The 17,974-nt window shown below is 35.8% G+C and overlaps 2 protein-coding genes across 2 annotated transcripts in view; one reads left to right on the plus strand and one right to left on the minus strand.

Moving 5' to 3' along the window:
- The window catches only part of Prp8 (pre-mRNA processing factor 8), a 93,897-nt gene extending 85,842 nt beyond the window's left edge, over window positions 1–8,055 (minus strand). Inside the window, exons 1-4 of the mRNA XM_081771227.1 lie at window positions 7,878–8,055; window positions 2,188–2,441; window positions 328–496; window positions 15–179 (exon numbers count right to left, since the gene is read on the minus strand). Of these exons, the coding sequence (XP_081627353.1) occupies window positions 15–179; window positions 328–496; window positions 2,188–2,440 (587 nt within the window). The 5' untranslated portion in view covers window position 2,441; window positions 7,878–8,055. The remainder of the gene's footprint in view (window positions 1–14; window positions 180–327; window positions 497–2,187; window positions 2,442–7,877) is intronic.
- Window positions 8,056–9,588: 1,533 nt separating this feature from the next.
- Window positions 9,589–17,974, plus strand: part of LOC145694703 (uncharacterized) — a 28,350-nt gene continuing 19,964 nt past the window's right edge. Inside the window, exon 1 of the mRNA XM_081771229.1 lies at window positions 9,589–9,787. The gene's annotated coding sequence lies outside the window, so the exon portion shown is untranslated. The remainder of the gene's footprint in view (window positions 9,788–17,974) is intronic.

Below are 17,974 nucleotides of genomic sequence, written 5' to 3' on the forward strand. Positions count from 1 at the left end.
AGAATTGTACGTACCCCCACTGTGCTATGTACACTGGTTCAATAACCCACGGAATTTCATTAACAAACGTGATTGCGCCTGTGATGTGATACAACACTTTCACATCTCTAATCTGTTCCCACGGCATTGGCATATTCTCCAGTAGCTTCATTACTGCGTGCGGCATGTACTTCAAAGCTCTGGAAGAGGAAGTTCAAAAGAAAATTACACAAATGTTTTCATATATGAATGAATGGAAATAGAATTTATTACAGCTGCAAATGAAGTCAAAGTAAATATCTATACCTCCATAATTTAATTGTGAAATACTTGCTATTCCATACTTACCCTAAATAAACTCTCTTGTCATGTCTGTATTTTCTGCTACTCATGTCACCATGGTCTCGGATAATTTTTCGAATGTGTTCCGGTGGCATATCCTCCTTCTGAGCATCAACGAAACCGAACTTTCTCTTCTCAGAAAATCTCTTTGACTGTAACTGTTGCCATTTTTGTGCTTTAAAAAAAAGAAAAAAGAAAAAAAAAATATTCAGAATTACAAATTAAAGATACTAAGCCTATTTGCACATAAAAACAAAAAATACACGCTCTCCAGATAAACCTTTTAGAAACCTGGGTAACAATAATAGATATCCCATACTAATTTACTTAAATACTTGAAAGAAAATAATCGTCCTAATCAAGTCATCTTTAAATTTTTCTATGAAGATTAATTCCGGATACATTACGATTCTTACAATCCATAAAACTACACCAATAACTTCCATGATACTCTATCTGTAGCGATACAGTATGCTTGTTTATTCAATTATTACACAGTAATAATATTCTAACTGCAAATATTTCACTAACACATTTTTTCTTTAACTTATTTGACTTTTCCCATAGTTCTCATTGAAAACAGATTATCCCAGCGGAAGCAATTTCCTGTACCTGCCGCGAATAATAATGTGACCTCATCACGTTTATACCCTTAGTTCTTTCAAAATTTGCTCTAGATATATGGACAGAATCCAATTTTTAAAAACTCATGCACATCGCTTTCATTCAATTTTGTCATCTTACTTTATTTTATTTATTTATTTATTTTTTTTTTTTTCCCTGTAAGTTTTACGTTCCTGCAATGTCACTTTAGCCGTTCTTTGAACATATTTATGAGCGTATCATTATATCAAATTAATTTATAAAATTTCATAGACCATCAAACATGAAACAAAATACAGATTATCAAAATTTCCCTATCGAAAAGAAGATAGTGTAAAGGTCTGCGAGAAAAAAAATGTCAATTTATAACTTTTAGACACCATTAGAAATTAATCAAAAGTCAGTATGATTGTGTCACATCAGAAGTTCTTTTGTAGCACTCTAATAGTCTCGGCATATAATTTTGAAAGGCCAAATTCCTAAATAAATAATGAATTATACTACGGCCAATTATCTTCCCAGAAACGAAACAAGCATACAACTAAGTTAAAAAAAGAGTATTCTCACAGCCTTAATTTCATATGATACAGACAATACTGTATGGACACTTTAAATTACAGATATTGGATAAAATAATGGAAACATCTTTCTTTAAAGTAGGAATATCTTGTATTAATATAGTGTCGGTCCACTATTAGCATGCAATAGTTTGAATTCGATCATTCAAATTGTAAAGCGACTACAAGTTGAAGCAATTTGTATAGAAGTTCGAGGGGAAGAAACAAACAGTTTAAGTGAAATATTTCAAACTGCAAATGTATATGTAAATAACTTGGTCCAAGATTGTTTTTGTTGTATAATTCGTAGCACAAAGTTTTGAGCGAATGTGTACGGATGGCCACCAACAGTTTTTGGTATTGATTTTATTTTCTTTTTTTTAAAAAAAACTGTAACATACCGTAAAATTTAAAAAAAAAAAGTTACGTACCGTAAAATCTACATAAAAGTGAATTTTATTTAGTGTCTAGCAGTCAATAAGAAGGATTGGTTGCCGAAATCACAGCAGAAAATTAATCACCTGATTAGGATTCTCGGGGTATATATATAAAGGTTGGTGATAATTGCAGTTACTAATGCTTACTTTATTATTTTTAAAGTTTTATTTCAAGAAGCACACAATATGTAAATAGGAGAAGTTTCAACTTCTTTTGACGTTCATTTTTCACGGTAAATTTCCTATCTAATAAAATATGATGAACTTACCTTTTTCTTGTAACTTCTCTTCAGATATAGCCTCATGAGCTTGTTTTTGGGCTTGAGCCTGTGCATGCTGAGCCTGGAGCTGAGCGTGGGCAGCTGCTGCATGAGCTTGGGCAGCTTGCGCTTGAGCCTGCGCCTGGGCATGAGCTGCCTGGGCCTGAGCTTGTGCCTGTGCAGCTGCTGCAAGCTGAGCTTGCTGTTGAGCCATCATCTGGGCCCATGGGTGTGGGCCCAAGATGTATGGCGGAAGCGCCATCCTACAATAAAAAATGAAAAAGTGACTATAATGTATTTGACTAACTTTACAAATTATTATAAGGATATTTGAATTTCTTTACGTGTGTACAAAATTTACTTTTCACACCTCTACACAGCAAAGAGGATCAGTCGACTAAGAGAACATACTAGGAAATAGACGAGAGAAAAGCCAATTTCCACCCAACTTGAAGCTTGTTCAAGCATTTCCAAGAGTCTGGAGATCAAATAGATGACAAAAAAAGTACTTCACTCACGCTCTTCTTAACACCGAAAGGAATGTTACAGTCCTTTTTCATGAAAACTGAAGAACCTTACTTAACCTAGACAATGAAATTCAGACTAAATACGGGATGACATTATGAGCAATTTTAGAAATCAACGAACTTTTATACCCCTGTACAATGGATCTATCTTTGTACCATGAAGTTTTCTTTTTCTCAATGTATAATTTCCATCACCGCTGCCCTTTAACGACATTCTATGTGACTCTTCCCTGAAAATTGTTCGCCACCCACCATTTTATATCCCTGCTGGTACAAAGGTATCTCCACTGTATTTCTGTATTACGTAGCTACCCAATACGTTCAATCAGTAGCTAAATATATTAGTAAACGTTTAGTTTTTTTCCTCTCAATAATACAAAATAACGGTTTACAACCCGAATTGTTATCATAAATCTGTTTAGTTTCTACATATCTTTTAGGAAAAAGTTTACATGAATTATGATTAGTGGATTTCAGTTAAGGTGTGGATGTAGTCCAACGTTTCCGTGGAACGTCAATTTCGGTCTCTCACAATTACTTCTTTTTAAAAACTAACTAAAATTTAAATGGCACCTTACAATTCATCTGGAAAACGAACACAAGTGAAGACAAATGAAGGGTAAGGGGAAAACAGGGAATGTCCATGTGTGCGCGCTATCGGGTGCTTTGTCCTATCTGTTGATGACTCTTGCTACTAATTGACTGAATATGCCATGAATGCGTAGATGTAGAAATGTCCATGTAAAAAGAGGCAAAAAGACTTAATAACCCTATTCTTTTTACGCGGTTTTCAATATTAAAACGCAGTTTTGTGACATTCGTTCTTTTTCCCCTTACCCTTCAAATGTAAAAACAACTTAAGTGCACACAGCAATCATTACGTTTATATTTAGTTTGGCATCCCGTTCAGCAGCGAAGCTACATGAGATATGGACCTACTGATTAACGTGGAATGCGAATCCACATGAGCCCCCGCCGTCCAAAATTTAAATGTTTGTGACAATGTAGCGCCCTTAGTTCGCAAATACTAAATAATACATGAAATATTGTTGTTTCTGTTTTACATGTAGAGTTGAAATATGTAATAACCAGACGTACCAATAGTATCAATTGAAAACAAAGATAACTTTATGTTGAATTGGTAGTTCTGTTTATTTGGCTGTATTGCAAAGTACGTACAAACAATGTCCCTCTGACAATATTTGGATGGTATGAATTTTCACTGAATTGTTTTAACAGTTATATACATATACCCCTTTGTAATTTTAAACTAACTGACAAAAAACGTTGAAATTTTATACTATGTAAATATCTGCCGTGGGACATTGAAAATTTGATATTTTTCAAAGGACTCTATTCGAAAAACACTTATTTAATACCTCATCCAATTGCATAGATGGTTTCCAATAGATATGACGATCACAATGCCATTTATAACAATTTGATATCTGAAACTGTTTTGGGGATAACGTGAAAACTGTTCAAAATAATGTAATTACTCTTACTAAGATGTACTGTTGTAACACTATAGAAGCGAAATAAATCAAAAATTGTTTTATAAAGTTCTTACGAATATGCCAATTCAAGTTTTACCCTTTCTTTCATGTTTTCCGAATGGTTTGAGATATCAAATTGCTGTACACAACATTATGATCTTTATGTCTACAGGAAACCGTGCGATGAAATTCGATGTTATCTAAACACATTTTAGAAATCAAGTCAAATTTTCAATTCCTTGTAACTATGTTTCTACTTGTTCAAAATACGTCATATGATGACCGTAGTATTGGACTTTATAGTACTTTGAATATGCATTACCTCATTCTTCTCACTTGCGTTATTGTTGTTGTAAAATAATCCAAAATTCGGTTGATTTTCGATGTTTGTGATATTGCAATAGCCTTAGTTTGGAACACTGCATGACAACTAGGTTATTGTGTATTTTTCCTTTTGCATGTAGATTTGAAATACGTAACAACCTGACGTGGTGCCATTTGATAAAAATACAACTTTATGTTTGGTTGGCAACACTGTTAATCTTGTGGTACTATATGGTATGTCAAACTATGTTCTTTTGCCGATATTTGCATGCTACACAACTTCAACGTTCTTGTCCATTAGTTTACAAGTTACAAAGGCATATCAATATAAATGGTACCCCACCCATATATATATATATATATTACAGTTTGTGAATGGCCCAAACGAGACCAAACTTGGACGATGAGTAGATCACTGTACCAGCAAGAAGTGGTTAAGTTTACGAGATGGAGGGTACGTAGGTCGTGCAGCGCCGTCTCCTGTGCTCGCGTTGCGCCCTCGCTCGTGGTAGTGTTAAGACGCGCTAAGAGTGGAAATGTGAAAGCAAATGCCAGTAAGCCTCGTTCACATCAAAAGGTGCAACATCAGAACGAGCGAGGGTTTGAATGAGGCAGAATGATCGGTTTTAAAGAAAAGAGTTCGTCATGCTGCTACGACAATGATGCGTGATTGAAAACTGTAAATAGAGGAGGGTCGTACGCAGTAACCATCGTGTACTGGACCACGCAATATGACCACACGGGATGTCCACCATCTTCCGCACAAGGTCGTACCTTTCAGCTTATTTCACATTGTTCACTGGACGCTGGAGCAATGGAACGGGTATGGACTTGTGTGCGATGACGCTTCAACGCCGTCTGCTGCAGACTGGACTTGTAGTACGCATGCCATTGATCAACTACAAATGCCTCAGACTAAAATGGGCATGTGAACGCGCGTATTTTTTTTTTTTTTTCCTGAACTAAATGTAGTGAAATGGAGCAAAATATTGGGTACTATCACACTTTATATGTGCATAACTTGTAAAATCCAAGGAAGAAATGTTTTCACAATAGGATTGTACAAGTAATCGAAACATACAGAGCTCTTACATGTATCACGTAGAAACATGTGTGCTCTTTACTACGCATAAGCGTAGTCTCTTACAAAGATAATGAAGCGCTATATGAAGGCTGTGTACAATGTGATCGCAAAGTGTAGCAAAGCTGTGCCACACCGAAGGCTGTGTTTCATGCCTTATGAAGTGTTTTTTTCTTATAATTGTTTATACATATATCGTCATCATAAACGCGCCTGCTCCCTACGGACCTACCCTCTCTCCCGCTCAGGTCACCCTGCTGCGCTCCTGCCCATACTCCGTTAGATAGCATTCGCGTTTTTACTCGCCACCTAGCACAAGTTGATTTGTTTAGTCTTAAGGTTATTCGTGTTTTGGCCTATGTTTAGCAGAAGGGATCCAGCTCTTTTCTCTAAAAAATGTTACAATTTTGGTAATTTCTGTTCACATTTGGTTAGTTTAGGTTATATTAATGTATGGGTCCAGCATATTTTTTTCAAAAACTGATGGAATTTCGCTTATTTCTACTAATATTAGGTTAGTTCAAATTAGCTAAGGTTATTTTAGGTTAGGTTAGGTTAGATTTGGTTACGTTCTGTTACGTCTAAATACTTGCACTATTCATTTCTCCTGTAAATTTTGTGTTTTTTGCGTGCTTCTGGACCCCTTGTACTAAACATACTCCAGTGTTTTACGTACTGCAGTTTTTATGCAATATGTGCATATGCTGTAGTTATACTCAGCTCTCGTGAAATGAATTTCCACCTATTAACGTAACTCCTCCGTTAGGAAACTGTTTCAGAGGGAGTGAATTTTCTGGTAAGAGAAGCTGATATTTCATGAATATAAGTATCCCCTTGTGTGACAAGCTTGTACAGAAAAGGAAGGTTTTATAATGTCCTACGAATATCTATTTGATACGGCGCTCCGCCCCCAGGCCCCGCTAAAAGTTTATTTACTGTACAAGGAGTTGGACAGTAGTAAGGATACTGTAATAAGTTGTTGTTTATAGTGCTTGTTGGAAACGCGAGGAAGTATGTTTAGCAGAAAGGGTCCGGAAGCACGTAAAAAACACAAAATTTACAGGAGAAATAGATGATGCAAGTACTTAGATGTAACATGATGTAACCAAATCTAACCTAACCTTAAGTAACCTAAACTAGCCTAATATTGGTATAAATAAGCGAAATTCTATCATTCTTGGGAAAATTATGCTGGACCCCTACACTAACATAATATAACCTAAACTTACTGAAAGTAACCTAAACTAACTTAATGTGAACAGAAATTACCACAATTGTAACATTTTTTAGAAAAGAAATGAAATTAAATTAAATTTTTGAGTTTACGTCCCACGGTTATGCCGGTTAGACGAAAGGAGACGGTGATGATGAGTAATGAATGAAGAAAGTGCGAGGAAACGGGAGAACCCCGAGAAAACCCACGCACACGGTGTTTGTCCACCACAAAGTTCACTTGGCGGTTTTTAGAAAAGAGCTGGACTCCTTCTGCTAAATATAAGCCCTAATTTTACTCAGTAATACAATACAGATGAATACGTATCTAGTGAAGAGCAAAGCATAAAAATAAGAAATATGATGAAGAGTGAAGATGAAAATTAAAGAGGAGTAATTCTAGGTAAACTATATTAAAATTACAACAAATACATTTTCAGGGTAATGTGACTCTATTCCGGGACCACCATCTGTGGAACATTAGCTGCCCCATCAGATATATTACAGTGTTTTATGGCTAGTGCCATAACATTTATTCTACTAGCGGATTAACATCTTGCTAGGTTGGATTGCACAAGAACATTATTTTGTATTCCATTGGGTTATATATGGGTTTAAGAGTGAAAGCGACAGAATAACACAAAGGTACCCCAGGCGCAAGGTAAACCGTACTCAAGTGAGAGTATGAACTGCCTGTGACAAGTATATACAAGTACTTCTCTTATTTATTTCGCCTACATGAACGAAAGGATCCTCTCAAGTTTATGTTACATGATAGCATACATTATAATTAGACATGCGGCTAGCTTAAACGAGTTCCATGCATTCTTTGTGCCATGATACATTCTACCTATTTTTTTATTCAGTGTTAATTATGCCTGTACCAGGATGAAAACAGAGTTGTTTTTCAATTCAATAAGTTAAAAGATCAATAAATTTGATCAGCGTGTTTTTAAAGCTTTTAAAACCAAATATTTAAGTTACAGTTCTGAATATCTTCGTTCTGCATGCAACCTACTAATCCTAATCTAAATCCACTAATGTACCAGTCATACTTACGTTTGTTAGAAAAATAATTTATACCCTGAACATTGGATATTTTCCTTTAATCAAATTAGCGTGTGATTTCTTTTTTAAAAAGACTTTCTCTCTAACTCTATTACATTACAAAATGTAAACGTCGTACACTCAACGTAAGTAAAACAATCTACGGCATCTACCAAGATGGCGTATGTAGTGCTACCAGATATATCATTTTTTTTCTTTTCTTCTTTTTATAGAAGTTTTAGTAGGCTCTGTGCCGCAAACTGTCCCGACCCGTAAATCGCAAAATTTGAGAATCGTTGAAAAATCAACAAAGACTCTATTATGATTATGACAATCTAAAAAGCAGAACTTTCGATGCATTAACGCAAATTCTTAGGGATTTAGAACCTAGTATGGATTGGACCCAGGGGTGCCCATCCCCCCCAAAGCTGATGGCGCACTCCCCCCCAAAACTAATAATCTCTTCCCTCCTCAAAACTCAAGTCCTCTAAAACAATTGCCCAGTGTAGCAGTAGTTTTTATAGTACTAGTAATTGTTATTTTTGTTGTTGTTTTTATTTCCTGTAGTAGTATTATAGAATGCTTGTAGTAGTAGTATAGGCAGTAGTAATTATAAAAATGGCATTACTTTTATTAGTAGTCTTGGTAGTGTACTAAATATGTTTTATAAGGATACTGGAGGGTATAAAAACTTCTACACACTGTGTATGGCACAGGTATTCTTTTTTTCACAATTAGTAGTATTATTTTTTTCTTTACAAAATATTGATATAATTCCCTTGTATATGAAAAGTAAGACGCAAGTTATAAGTTATTGAGTTTGATACCAAAAGAAAATGTTATCCTCGAAATTAGCCTACAAAAAGAAGTGATATCCAACAAAAAACATTCCTGTAAAAGAGCCAAGTACGAGTGGCCTTAAAAAGAATTGAAATCACAAAAATAGGCGCCAAGTTCTGGTGGACAACAGTTACAAACACTCACTGGCTCACTTCAAATTTAGATTTGAAACTTGGCTGTTGTCTGTATGGTTACCACTAGCTCACAATTATGTCAAACTACTTTATAATTTTCAACAGACAACATAGGCAAGTTTCAAATCTAATTTTCAAAGTGATTCCTTGAGTGTTTGTAACTGTTGTTCACCAGAACTTGGCGCCATCCTTTCATATAGCAACTTGCGCGGTACTTCATTCATAGGGTTTCTAAGCAGGAGGTAGGGGGATTCATTCTCGAGATTTTTTTTTTTAAATCGCATCGTGTTCCAATGTTATTCTGACGACAGCAAAATTACTTATTCGACATTAGAGTAAAATTCTTCCCCAATTTTTTTATTCCCCCAATTTTTTTCTCGATGGCACAACTTGCGCCATTCATCCCTCCTGTGGGTGGCCCTTCTCTCTTAAAACGAACCAACCTTTCCTTTCATACGGCTACTTGCGCGGTACTTCATTCATCGAGTATCGAAGCAGGGGGTACGGGGGTTCACCCCGGAAAATTTTTGAAAATTAGCTTCTCAAAATCGTGTTTTAATGCTATTCCGACAGTAAAATTGCTAGTTCGAAAGTACAGTAAAATCCCCCCCAAAATTTTTCTCAATGGCGCAGCTTGCGCCATACATCCCCCCTGTGGGCGGCCCTGATTGGACCGAAGTATGAGCTCCGTGTAAGCAGTATAGCTTAAAAGAGGTTTAAAAAAGATGAGAAATGAGGATTTTTCCTTCTGTAGTTGTGCACAGTGCTGGCGCTACCTGTTCACTGAGTTGTAATTACACCTGTGGTGAATTTTTATTTGAAATTTTAATAACTAAAAATTGTACAGTATGATTTTATAGCAACTGATGAGGTTATTTAATGTTCCTGTAGTGACGATGTTGTAAAATTTTATCAGGAATTTCGTAATTGTGTATGATAATTTGATGGGTAAGTTTTCGATATCCTTGTGGTAGGCAAGACATCCTGCTAGAGTATTATAACAAGAAAGTAATGATAAAGGTTGTTTGCAAACATTTTATGAGTACAGTTGTTAAGAGTATTTATTTGTAACACCCTCTTACGCGCAGCTTAAGTTTAGGTACAGCACTCAAAATAATTGTTGAAAAATTATATTTCATCAATATCGGACTTAGCATAGATGTTGTTCAAGGGGGCCGCTAGAAATGATTGTTGAAAAAGTACATTTCGTGCTATCCTATTTTATGTTGCATGGTTATTTTGGCGCAGTTTTACTATACGGATCCATAGATTCTAAAATGCACGGAAAAATGTGGAGAAGTCTTTAATTTGCCATTTTATGTCGAGAACAAAACCCAACGAACCCCTGCGGGGCTTCTGACTCGTTCCTACTCCTACTACTTATACTATGAATCCGTATTGTAATACCGGGACAGGACGTTTTGGCGCTGCCGTTTGGGCGCGAGGTACATAGTAAAAATCAAAATTTACGATATATAAAGTAAGCTAGGCACTGAAAACTAAGCGCGAATCAACATATATACATTTCCTACACTTCTATCTTTATCTCACCTCATTTATCTATCTCTATCTTATTTATTCATCTAAATTAAATAGTTTAATGCGTTTGTGGCATTTGTTGTCTAACCTCGTAATGGATTGATTTTTCGCTTGTTCACGATTCTTGTACTTCTGATCTAATGTTGATCTAATTTTTGTATTATATAAGAAAGCTAGGAAATGAAGGAATCAGACGAACTGTTAATAATTTTCTTAATGTTAATTAAAACATATTGATTTAATTTCTGTATTTTTTAAAAAAGTTAATAATTACGTATTTATGAATATTAAAATTTGTTTTCTTTCGTATTACGTTTGCCAAGTCCAATAAAGAACTACCAATAAAAGATTTCAGCGTAGTCGCTAACACTCTCGCCTTCGGTGCGAGCTGTCCCAGGTTCGATTCCCGGTGGGGGCACTCGGTCGAAAAAGTGCAACACGCTCTTTCAGGCCAGACACCCTGAATGAAATTTTCCTGGGTTTTCCTCATTCACACCAGGCAAATGCCGGGGTGGTACCTAATTTATAGGTCTAGGCCGCTTCCTTCCTTTCCCAATCCTTTCTTCTTTCCCTTTCCCCGGTTAGCGTGCTCCCTCAAACGTGACGGGCTGAATGGCCTTAGATGCCGAGAGCCCAGAAATCTAAAAATCCTAAATCCTAATCGAGTTGAAGGAAAGATTTTTCGCATGCAGGATGTCTAAGACATTGAGTTTAGGAACTGCAGTAAGCTGTATTTCTGGTATCACTTTTTTTTATTAACATTCCAATATAAAAATCAAAACTTAACACACTTTTTTTTCGTCTCATTGTAAGCATTTAATCTGCATTAAAGAAAGTGGCGAAAGAAAAAAAAACGATTTCAAAGTGAAAAATAATAATTAAGTGTACATATATTGCTCATTTAGCCACTAGAAATGTGTTTTACATTCACACTTATTGCATAACTACAGTAGAACGCCTGCTGTAAGTTTTTTAATGGAATAGGCTCACTATGTATGTAATGCAGTCAATCATATCTAGTCTGGTCTACTTACCTTTGGCTTGAAAAGTTATCAAATAAAAAGCACACTTAACTTTGGTTGAAACTTAAATTTATAAAATTTAATTCAGTTTTTAGAATTTTGAAATTCCAGTGTTTCTAGCATTAAAACAAAATCCAGTATAATTCAAGGACTTCCACTACAGTAGACACCTTGTGATATCTTGATTCGAACTTAGTACTCAGCGCCTAACATAATGACTTTTTAATTTAACTCGCGCCCAAACGTCTGGCGCCCAAATGGCTTCGCGCCCAAACGTCCGCGCCTAAACGGCGGCGCCCAAACGTCACGTACCGTTGTAATACTGCACGGTTATTTTCTTGAATGTAAGCTTGTCTTGGCAAGAAATGCACTTTTATTGCGTTATACAGTATTTCTTACGGGAGAAGTTGTATTAATGGGTACATTTACTTTATAAGGGCTGAACATAAATCACGAACAAATTTAAAATACAAACCAATTTGTCCACTAAAAAGCACGAATGGTATCAAAGCGAGTCGAGGAAGGAGTATAGCATGGGGGATGCAACCGCACAGAGCACGCACAACAGTGACGGTAGGTATACACATAAACGAGGATAGTGCGAAACTTAGTATATGGCATTAAACACTTGTCCTATATATGGATTTGGGGGAGATACTAAATGACATTCACGAGGAAATCTCTCTCTAGGTAGCTGGCGCGTCATGGATAGATGAGTAGCCCGAAAGTGCATATGCCAACACATCTAACGTAGCTTCCACTAGAATATTCATCAATCCTTTCTAGTATCTGGCCCTTTCCATTAACAATTTCTTTCATTTCTTGGCAAAAGTGCACTTTGATCAAAACATTAATAGGAACCGATTCACAATAAAGAGCAATACGAGAAATTACACGCTATTAATTTTGACAAAATGGGTTCAAACTTCCCTAACCCTAAGTTAAAACCCGACCCTCCCTACTTATCCCTACCATACCTTTTGTGAAGAATGCCACATCTGTAACAAACTTGTTCTGCTCAGAGTGCACTCTTACCCATTTGTCTTTGTTAATGTCATCTGTTCGTCGTATTTGTGACGTATTACATAAATACTTGAGTAAGTGGCACTCTTGCAAATATTTTATTATGTTCTTTTCCTGTAGCCTAGGAATATGATGTATCGAAGATTAGGATTTCCTTGTAGTTCTAATGTTTTATATTTTCAAAAGTCAGGTAATTCAAATTGCTGTTTTAATGTTCTTTAATATTTGAACACAACATCCATCAATTCCGCCATACCTTAACACTGTTCTTGGACAGTATCGGGAATGCCAGTACGTTATTTCAGGCTGCTCACTGCTAACAATCTAGACATCTTTCGATACTTCTATCTTTAAGGGTCATGACCTAGGCTACAACACTCCGTATTATCACTTTGCTTTTTGTTGTTATTGTTGTTGTTGAAAGGCGTGGGTTTTCTTTAACTACAACAGTTTTCTGCATTTGCTAAGGTACTATTTTAATCTGAAAGTAACATTGCATTAAGTAATGAAAGATGAGCTTATTATTTCAAACAGGAAACAACAAGGTGTATTTGAAAGGCTTCACTAATCTGAATCATTCCCCTTCGAGTGCGTTGTTGCTAAACTGGCAATATTAAGACACACAGAAAAATTAATGTGTGCAGTTATATTTTGAGGAAGTGCAGATATGGTAAATGGAAGAAACGTCGGATTCGCAAAAATTAGTAGAGCAAGTACATTTATAGATATGAAAAAAAAAAATCACATAAAAGCCGGCTTTTTTGAGGATAAAACGGAAATTTTGGCTTTTTCATTTTCATGATTTTTCTATCTAAATAGCTTTCTTTACGGTATACTCTATGGTTAAATAAGATTTTATTACCTAAATGCCATATTTCGCTCTGGAATTCACCATCATGATGGATGGAGCACATATTTTATTAGTTAAAGTAAACAAAGAACGTAATATTTGAGGGTAATTTAAGAGGCAATTTAAATTTATTTTAACTTCTGAGATATCGACATTTTCGTCTGTAAGTCATTTCATTTTTAGTGATCCGTATTTCACTTCTTAGACCTTAGTATTCTAGATTCTAGTACATAGTTAAACTTACGTTTATCAATATTTTCATCAGAGCGTACAGTTTTCAATATATCCGTCAGAGCGTACTTCCATATTTCTGTTATACTGTAGCTGTGCAATGATTTAGCAATAATCTTCCAGATACAATCTTGAATACCACTTTATAGAAATAATCAATAGCGGATTTAGAAAAGTATTTTGGGAGGGGTTTCTCTGATTAATGTTTGTTTTCTCTGAAAATCCCTAATTTTTATTTGAGAGGAACTTAAAGTTTATGAGTGCAGGCATAACTAATATTTCGTTTCGTTTGCATATGCAGCAATAATCTTCCAGATACAACCTTGAAGACCATTTTATACTGATAATCAGCGGCGGATCAAGAAAAGTATTTTAGAAGGGGTTTTTCTTATTAATATTGAATAAATGTTAATAAGAAAATTCGTAATTTTTATTTGGGAGGAGCTTGAAGTTCATGAGTAAGCCATAACTAATATTTCGTGTCTTTTAGAAATTCCGTAATTTTGGGGTACAAGCTTCAATCCGAAAGACCCCACCCTCCCACCCTAATCCCCATCGCAAATACGTCATTACTGGTAATTAGTAATAACAATGATTTAAAAGCAATAAGAAAGGAAGTCGGCCAGGACTCACAGTACACTATCTCTACATTCACAGATGGAATTAAAAAAAAAAATTGCCAAAAGAGTCGAATGCGGGGTTGAATCCCGGACTTCCCGATAGAAGCGCAAAAGCTAACCACTCACTCATGTTTGTTGGGCAGTTGAGATTGACTTAAATGTATTTTCTCGCTCTCGCTCTAGCCTATGGAATCCGAAGGTTCAATGACGCGTTCACAAAAACTCTCCAGTGACTTTTGTCCTTAGCCAATGCGATCCAGTTTCTACTCTGTATTCCTATTTTTGCGAAATCTATCTTAATATTGTCCTCCCATCTGCGCCTAGGTCTTCCTAATGGACGTTTTTCGATTGGATTTTCAGTTAAAACGTTGAAAGCGTTTCTATTTCCTTCCATTCTGGTTACATGACCTGTCCACCTGAGCCTCCTAGACTCGATGACCCTAACCAGGTTTAGTAAACCGTATAAATTATGCAGTTCTTCGTTATGAAGTTTCCGCCATTCCCATTCATCTTGGGTCCGAATATTTGTCTCACGATTTTATTCTCAAATACTTTCAGTGTGCGATCATGTTTCACAACCATAAATCACAACAGGCATGATTATCGTTTTATATTTTTAAGCTTCGAATTCCTTGACAGAATTCGCGTCGACAAAATATTTTGAACTGAATAATAACATGAATATTCTACTTTCAGTCGATGTTTAATTTCTTCGTGGATATGATTTTGGTCTGTTAATATTGATTCTAGATATTTGAAAGTATCCAGTTTGTCGAAAGTATTATTTCATATTTTGACGCATCCATAATTTGCCATATTACGATCCATGTGAACTTTCATTTATTTAGTTTTCTCTGCATTTTCTTCTAAACCAATGTCGCTGCAAGCGTTTAATAAGGCCTCTGCATTTCTTTCGTTTGTTCTATCATCCCTATCAGATTTAGATCATCAGCATACACCATAACCTGGTGAATACCATTCAGCTATAGGCTCTAGTTGCTATCTTTGGTTTTCCAGATACTCGAGAACAAAGCTGAATAATAATCGCAATAACGCATCTCCTTGTTTCAGGCCATTCTCGACGTGAAAACTCGTGGACTAGAATTTTCCTAGCCGGATTTAGTTTGTGGAATTTATTTAAACACATTTTAATGATTCCAACTAACTTTTTCAGTATTCCAAATTCTGTAAGAATGTTGTACAGTCCGCGGCATAAAATTTGTTACAAAACTTCTAAGTCCAAATGAATAACAAACTCTTGCCCAGTTTTCTTATGCACTCCCGCAATACATGTATCAATCGATTAGTTGCTTCTACTGTAGTATTTATTCCAACTCCTCCCCGTCCTCCACCTCTCCTTGTCTAAAGCAGTGTGTGTGACGTAGTACACTCGTTCCATTCAGCTGAAAAAGAAACAGTTATCAAGTTTACAACGTTATAGCTTTAAAACAGTCTTTTCCATTCGTTTGTTCTGAAATATTTTTAAGAGCCTAAATTAAAGGAAAGTCACACAATCTTCCCAGAGCTTCATAAATATCTTTAGTTTCATTCTTTTCTTTCTTTAAAGAGTGCAAGCTAGTAAGATGCTCCCTAAGAAATCTATGGAAATTGCCAAGAGCTCTAAAATATCTACGGACAGAAACGAGTTTTATTCAATGATTCATTGAATTTCTTTTCAGTAAGTGCAAGCAAATGTTTCAGGGGCGTCATTTGGGCAGGACAGGAGGGTGTAATTCCCCCTCTCTTGAGCTTCATAAATACTTATTTTTTGATCAAATGTATAGTAATACACTAATAAAAAGTGAAAATCTTATGTCGCCGGAGAATATCTTCCCCCCCCCCCCCGAATAAAGTCTAAAAGACACTGGTTACAACATTAAACCTATAGAGCTACGATAGCACATTGCTAAAGAGCTTACATTTGGTTTCAAGAGTCGAAGGTTTGATCTCAAGCCATATGACTTCCTGGGTGACATTGAAAGAGAGAGAGAGGGATTCAAGTATGGAGACAGAGAGGGATGATTTGTATACACAGATTTAGAATTGGGGAAAAAATGATCGGACAGCATTCGTATTATGACGAAAATTCTGATTTTGTGAAAGATAAGAAGGGAAGTTTTCGAACTGCGAGGATCACATTAGGCAGTTGTCGAATTAATGTGGAGAACTCTTTTTAGAGCATCAGATGATTACGAAAGGAGAGAAAGATCTTCAGAACTGAGGAATTAAGATTTTTAAAAAACTGATTTCGGCGACGGGTTTCGAACCACGAACCTTGTGGTCATCGAACCATGACTTTATCCATTCTGCTACGGAGGATTCTATTACTCGTTCACATACGTTTCCCTTAGCTGCGTTGAAAGCTACCTTAAGGGAATATTCCAAAAGTTGACTCGGTAGATGCGCCGTTCAGTTAGGACGTAAACCTCTTGTAACTTAGTTACAATGTGCAAAATGAACTTCCTCTTCTTCAGGACACTTTTTAAAGCTTTAAAATTTGTTACTGTTGTTTTAATTAAGTGACATTTGATAGAACCATCTGATAAAGTAGTGCCAAGCCCTGTGCGTCATTGTCTGTTAGGTGAATGGTTAATGTAAGTTACTTTTACGTGGATGGTCCGAGCTTCCAATCAAGACCATTCTTATTGATTATTTTATTTGAGCTACGCTCATACTGTATATTCCACAAGTTCAAGTTTGAAGTAATGTAGTCACAGCTAGTTTAATTCGAAATAATTTTCCAATATTATATTTGTTACTAAATTTACATGGCACTCCTCACTGTTTGTAGCCCTGCATAAATGCAAAATTGTTTTAAAAGTATATTTTACTTTCAAGTATTATTGATTTTTTTAAAATTGTCCTTCAAATTTATTTTATAATTATTTTCTATTTCTTAATTATAATATATGTTCTATTTATATTGTATTCTATGTTACACGTTTATTATTTACATTTTATGTCTTACCTTTGAAGAGGAGCTTTTGACAATTCAGAGCAGCAGGGACATACACAGGATGCAGGCCTTGGCAATCCAGATCTTTTGCCCCCACGAAATCACCACTTTTTTGTTTGTAGATATATATCTAATTTTATAGATGGTGATAGCAAGGGCGGATCCAGGGGAGTGTGTTTGGGGTGATCGCATCCCCCAGAATAGGGAACTTTTTATACTTTTTATTTTAAAAATAAAACATATCCTAAGTATTTTTCATCTTTGTATTATAAACGTAAATTAAAACCTAAAGTAGATAGGCCTTACTTCCTTAAGAAAGTTAATTCTACAGAAGATCTCTTTCTCATTTTCTGTTTTTTTTTCTTTCTTTTCTTTTCTTTCTTTTTTCGTTTCTTTTTTTGCAATCCCCTCTTACCTTGATTTGACTTCGAACGACCGCCCCTCCCAAACAATCATCCTGGATCCGCCCCTGGATGATAGACATTTTAGTAAAATATGCCCTCAATCGCTGAAATATATTCCTGTCAAGCTTTCGATCGCAGAAATAAATTTCTGTCTACGGCCCTGGAAAACAGTGACGATTTTAGGGAGTGATCAGTTAGTAATGCCTCCCTGGAGCAACGACACTTCCCCAGAAGTCATATCTCCGATAATTCAGAATGTGATTTGTGCATTATCACTTCTCACTCTCAGTGTCTTGAAACGCACCAAAAAGGAACTGTTCTGAAGTATTTACTGGTTCTCCCTATGACCCCATTTCAATATGGCCAACCTTGGACATATACACATCTGAAATATCACCTTTTATGTCAGTGATCCCGAAAACTATCCATTCGACACAAATATAGATATTTTCGATTCTTTATTCCTGTCACCCTCCCATTGTCAACTCGA

Source organism: Thermobia domestica, chromosome 9 (assembly GCF_964235325.1).
Source record: "Thermobia domestica chromosome 9, izTheDome1.hap1.1, whole genome shotgun sequence".
Classification (NCBI taxonomy): Eukaryota; Metazoa; Arthropoda; class Insecta; order Zygentoma; family Lepismatidae; genus Thermobia; species Thermobia domestica.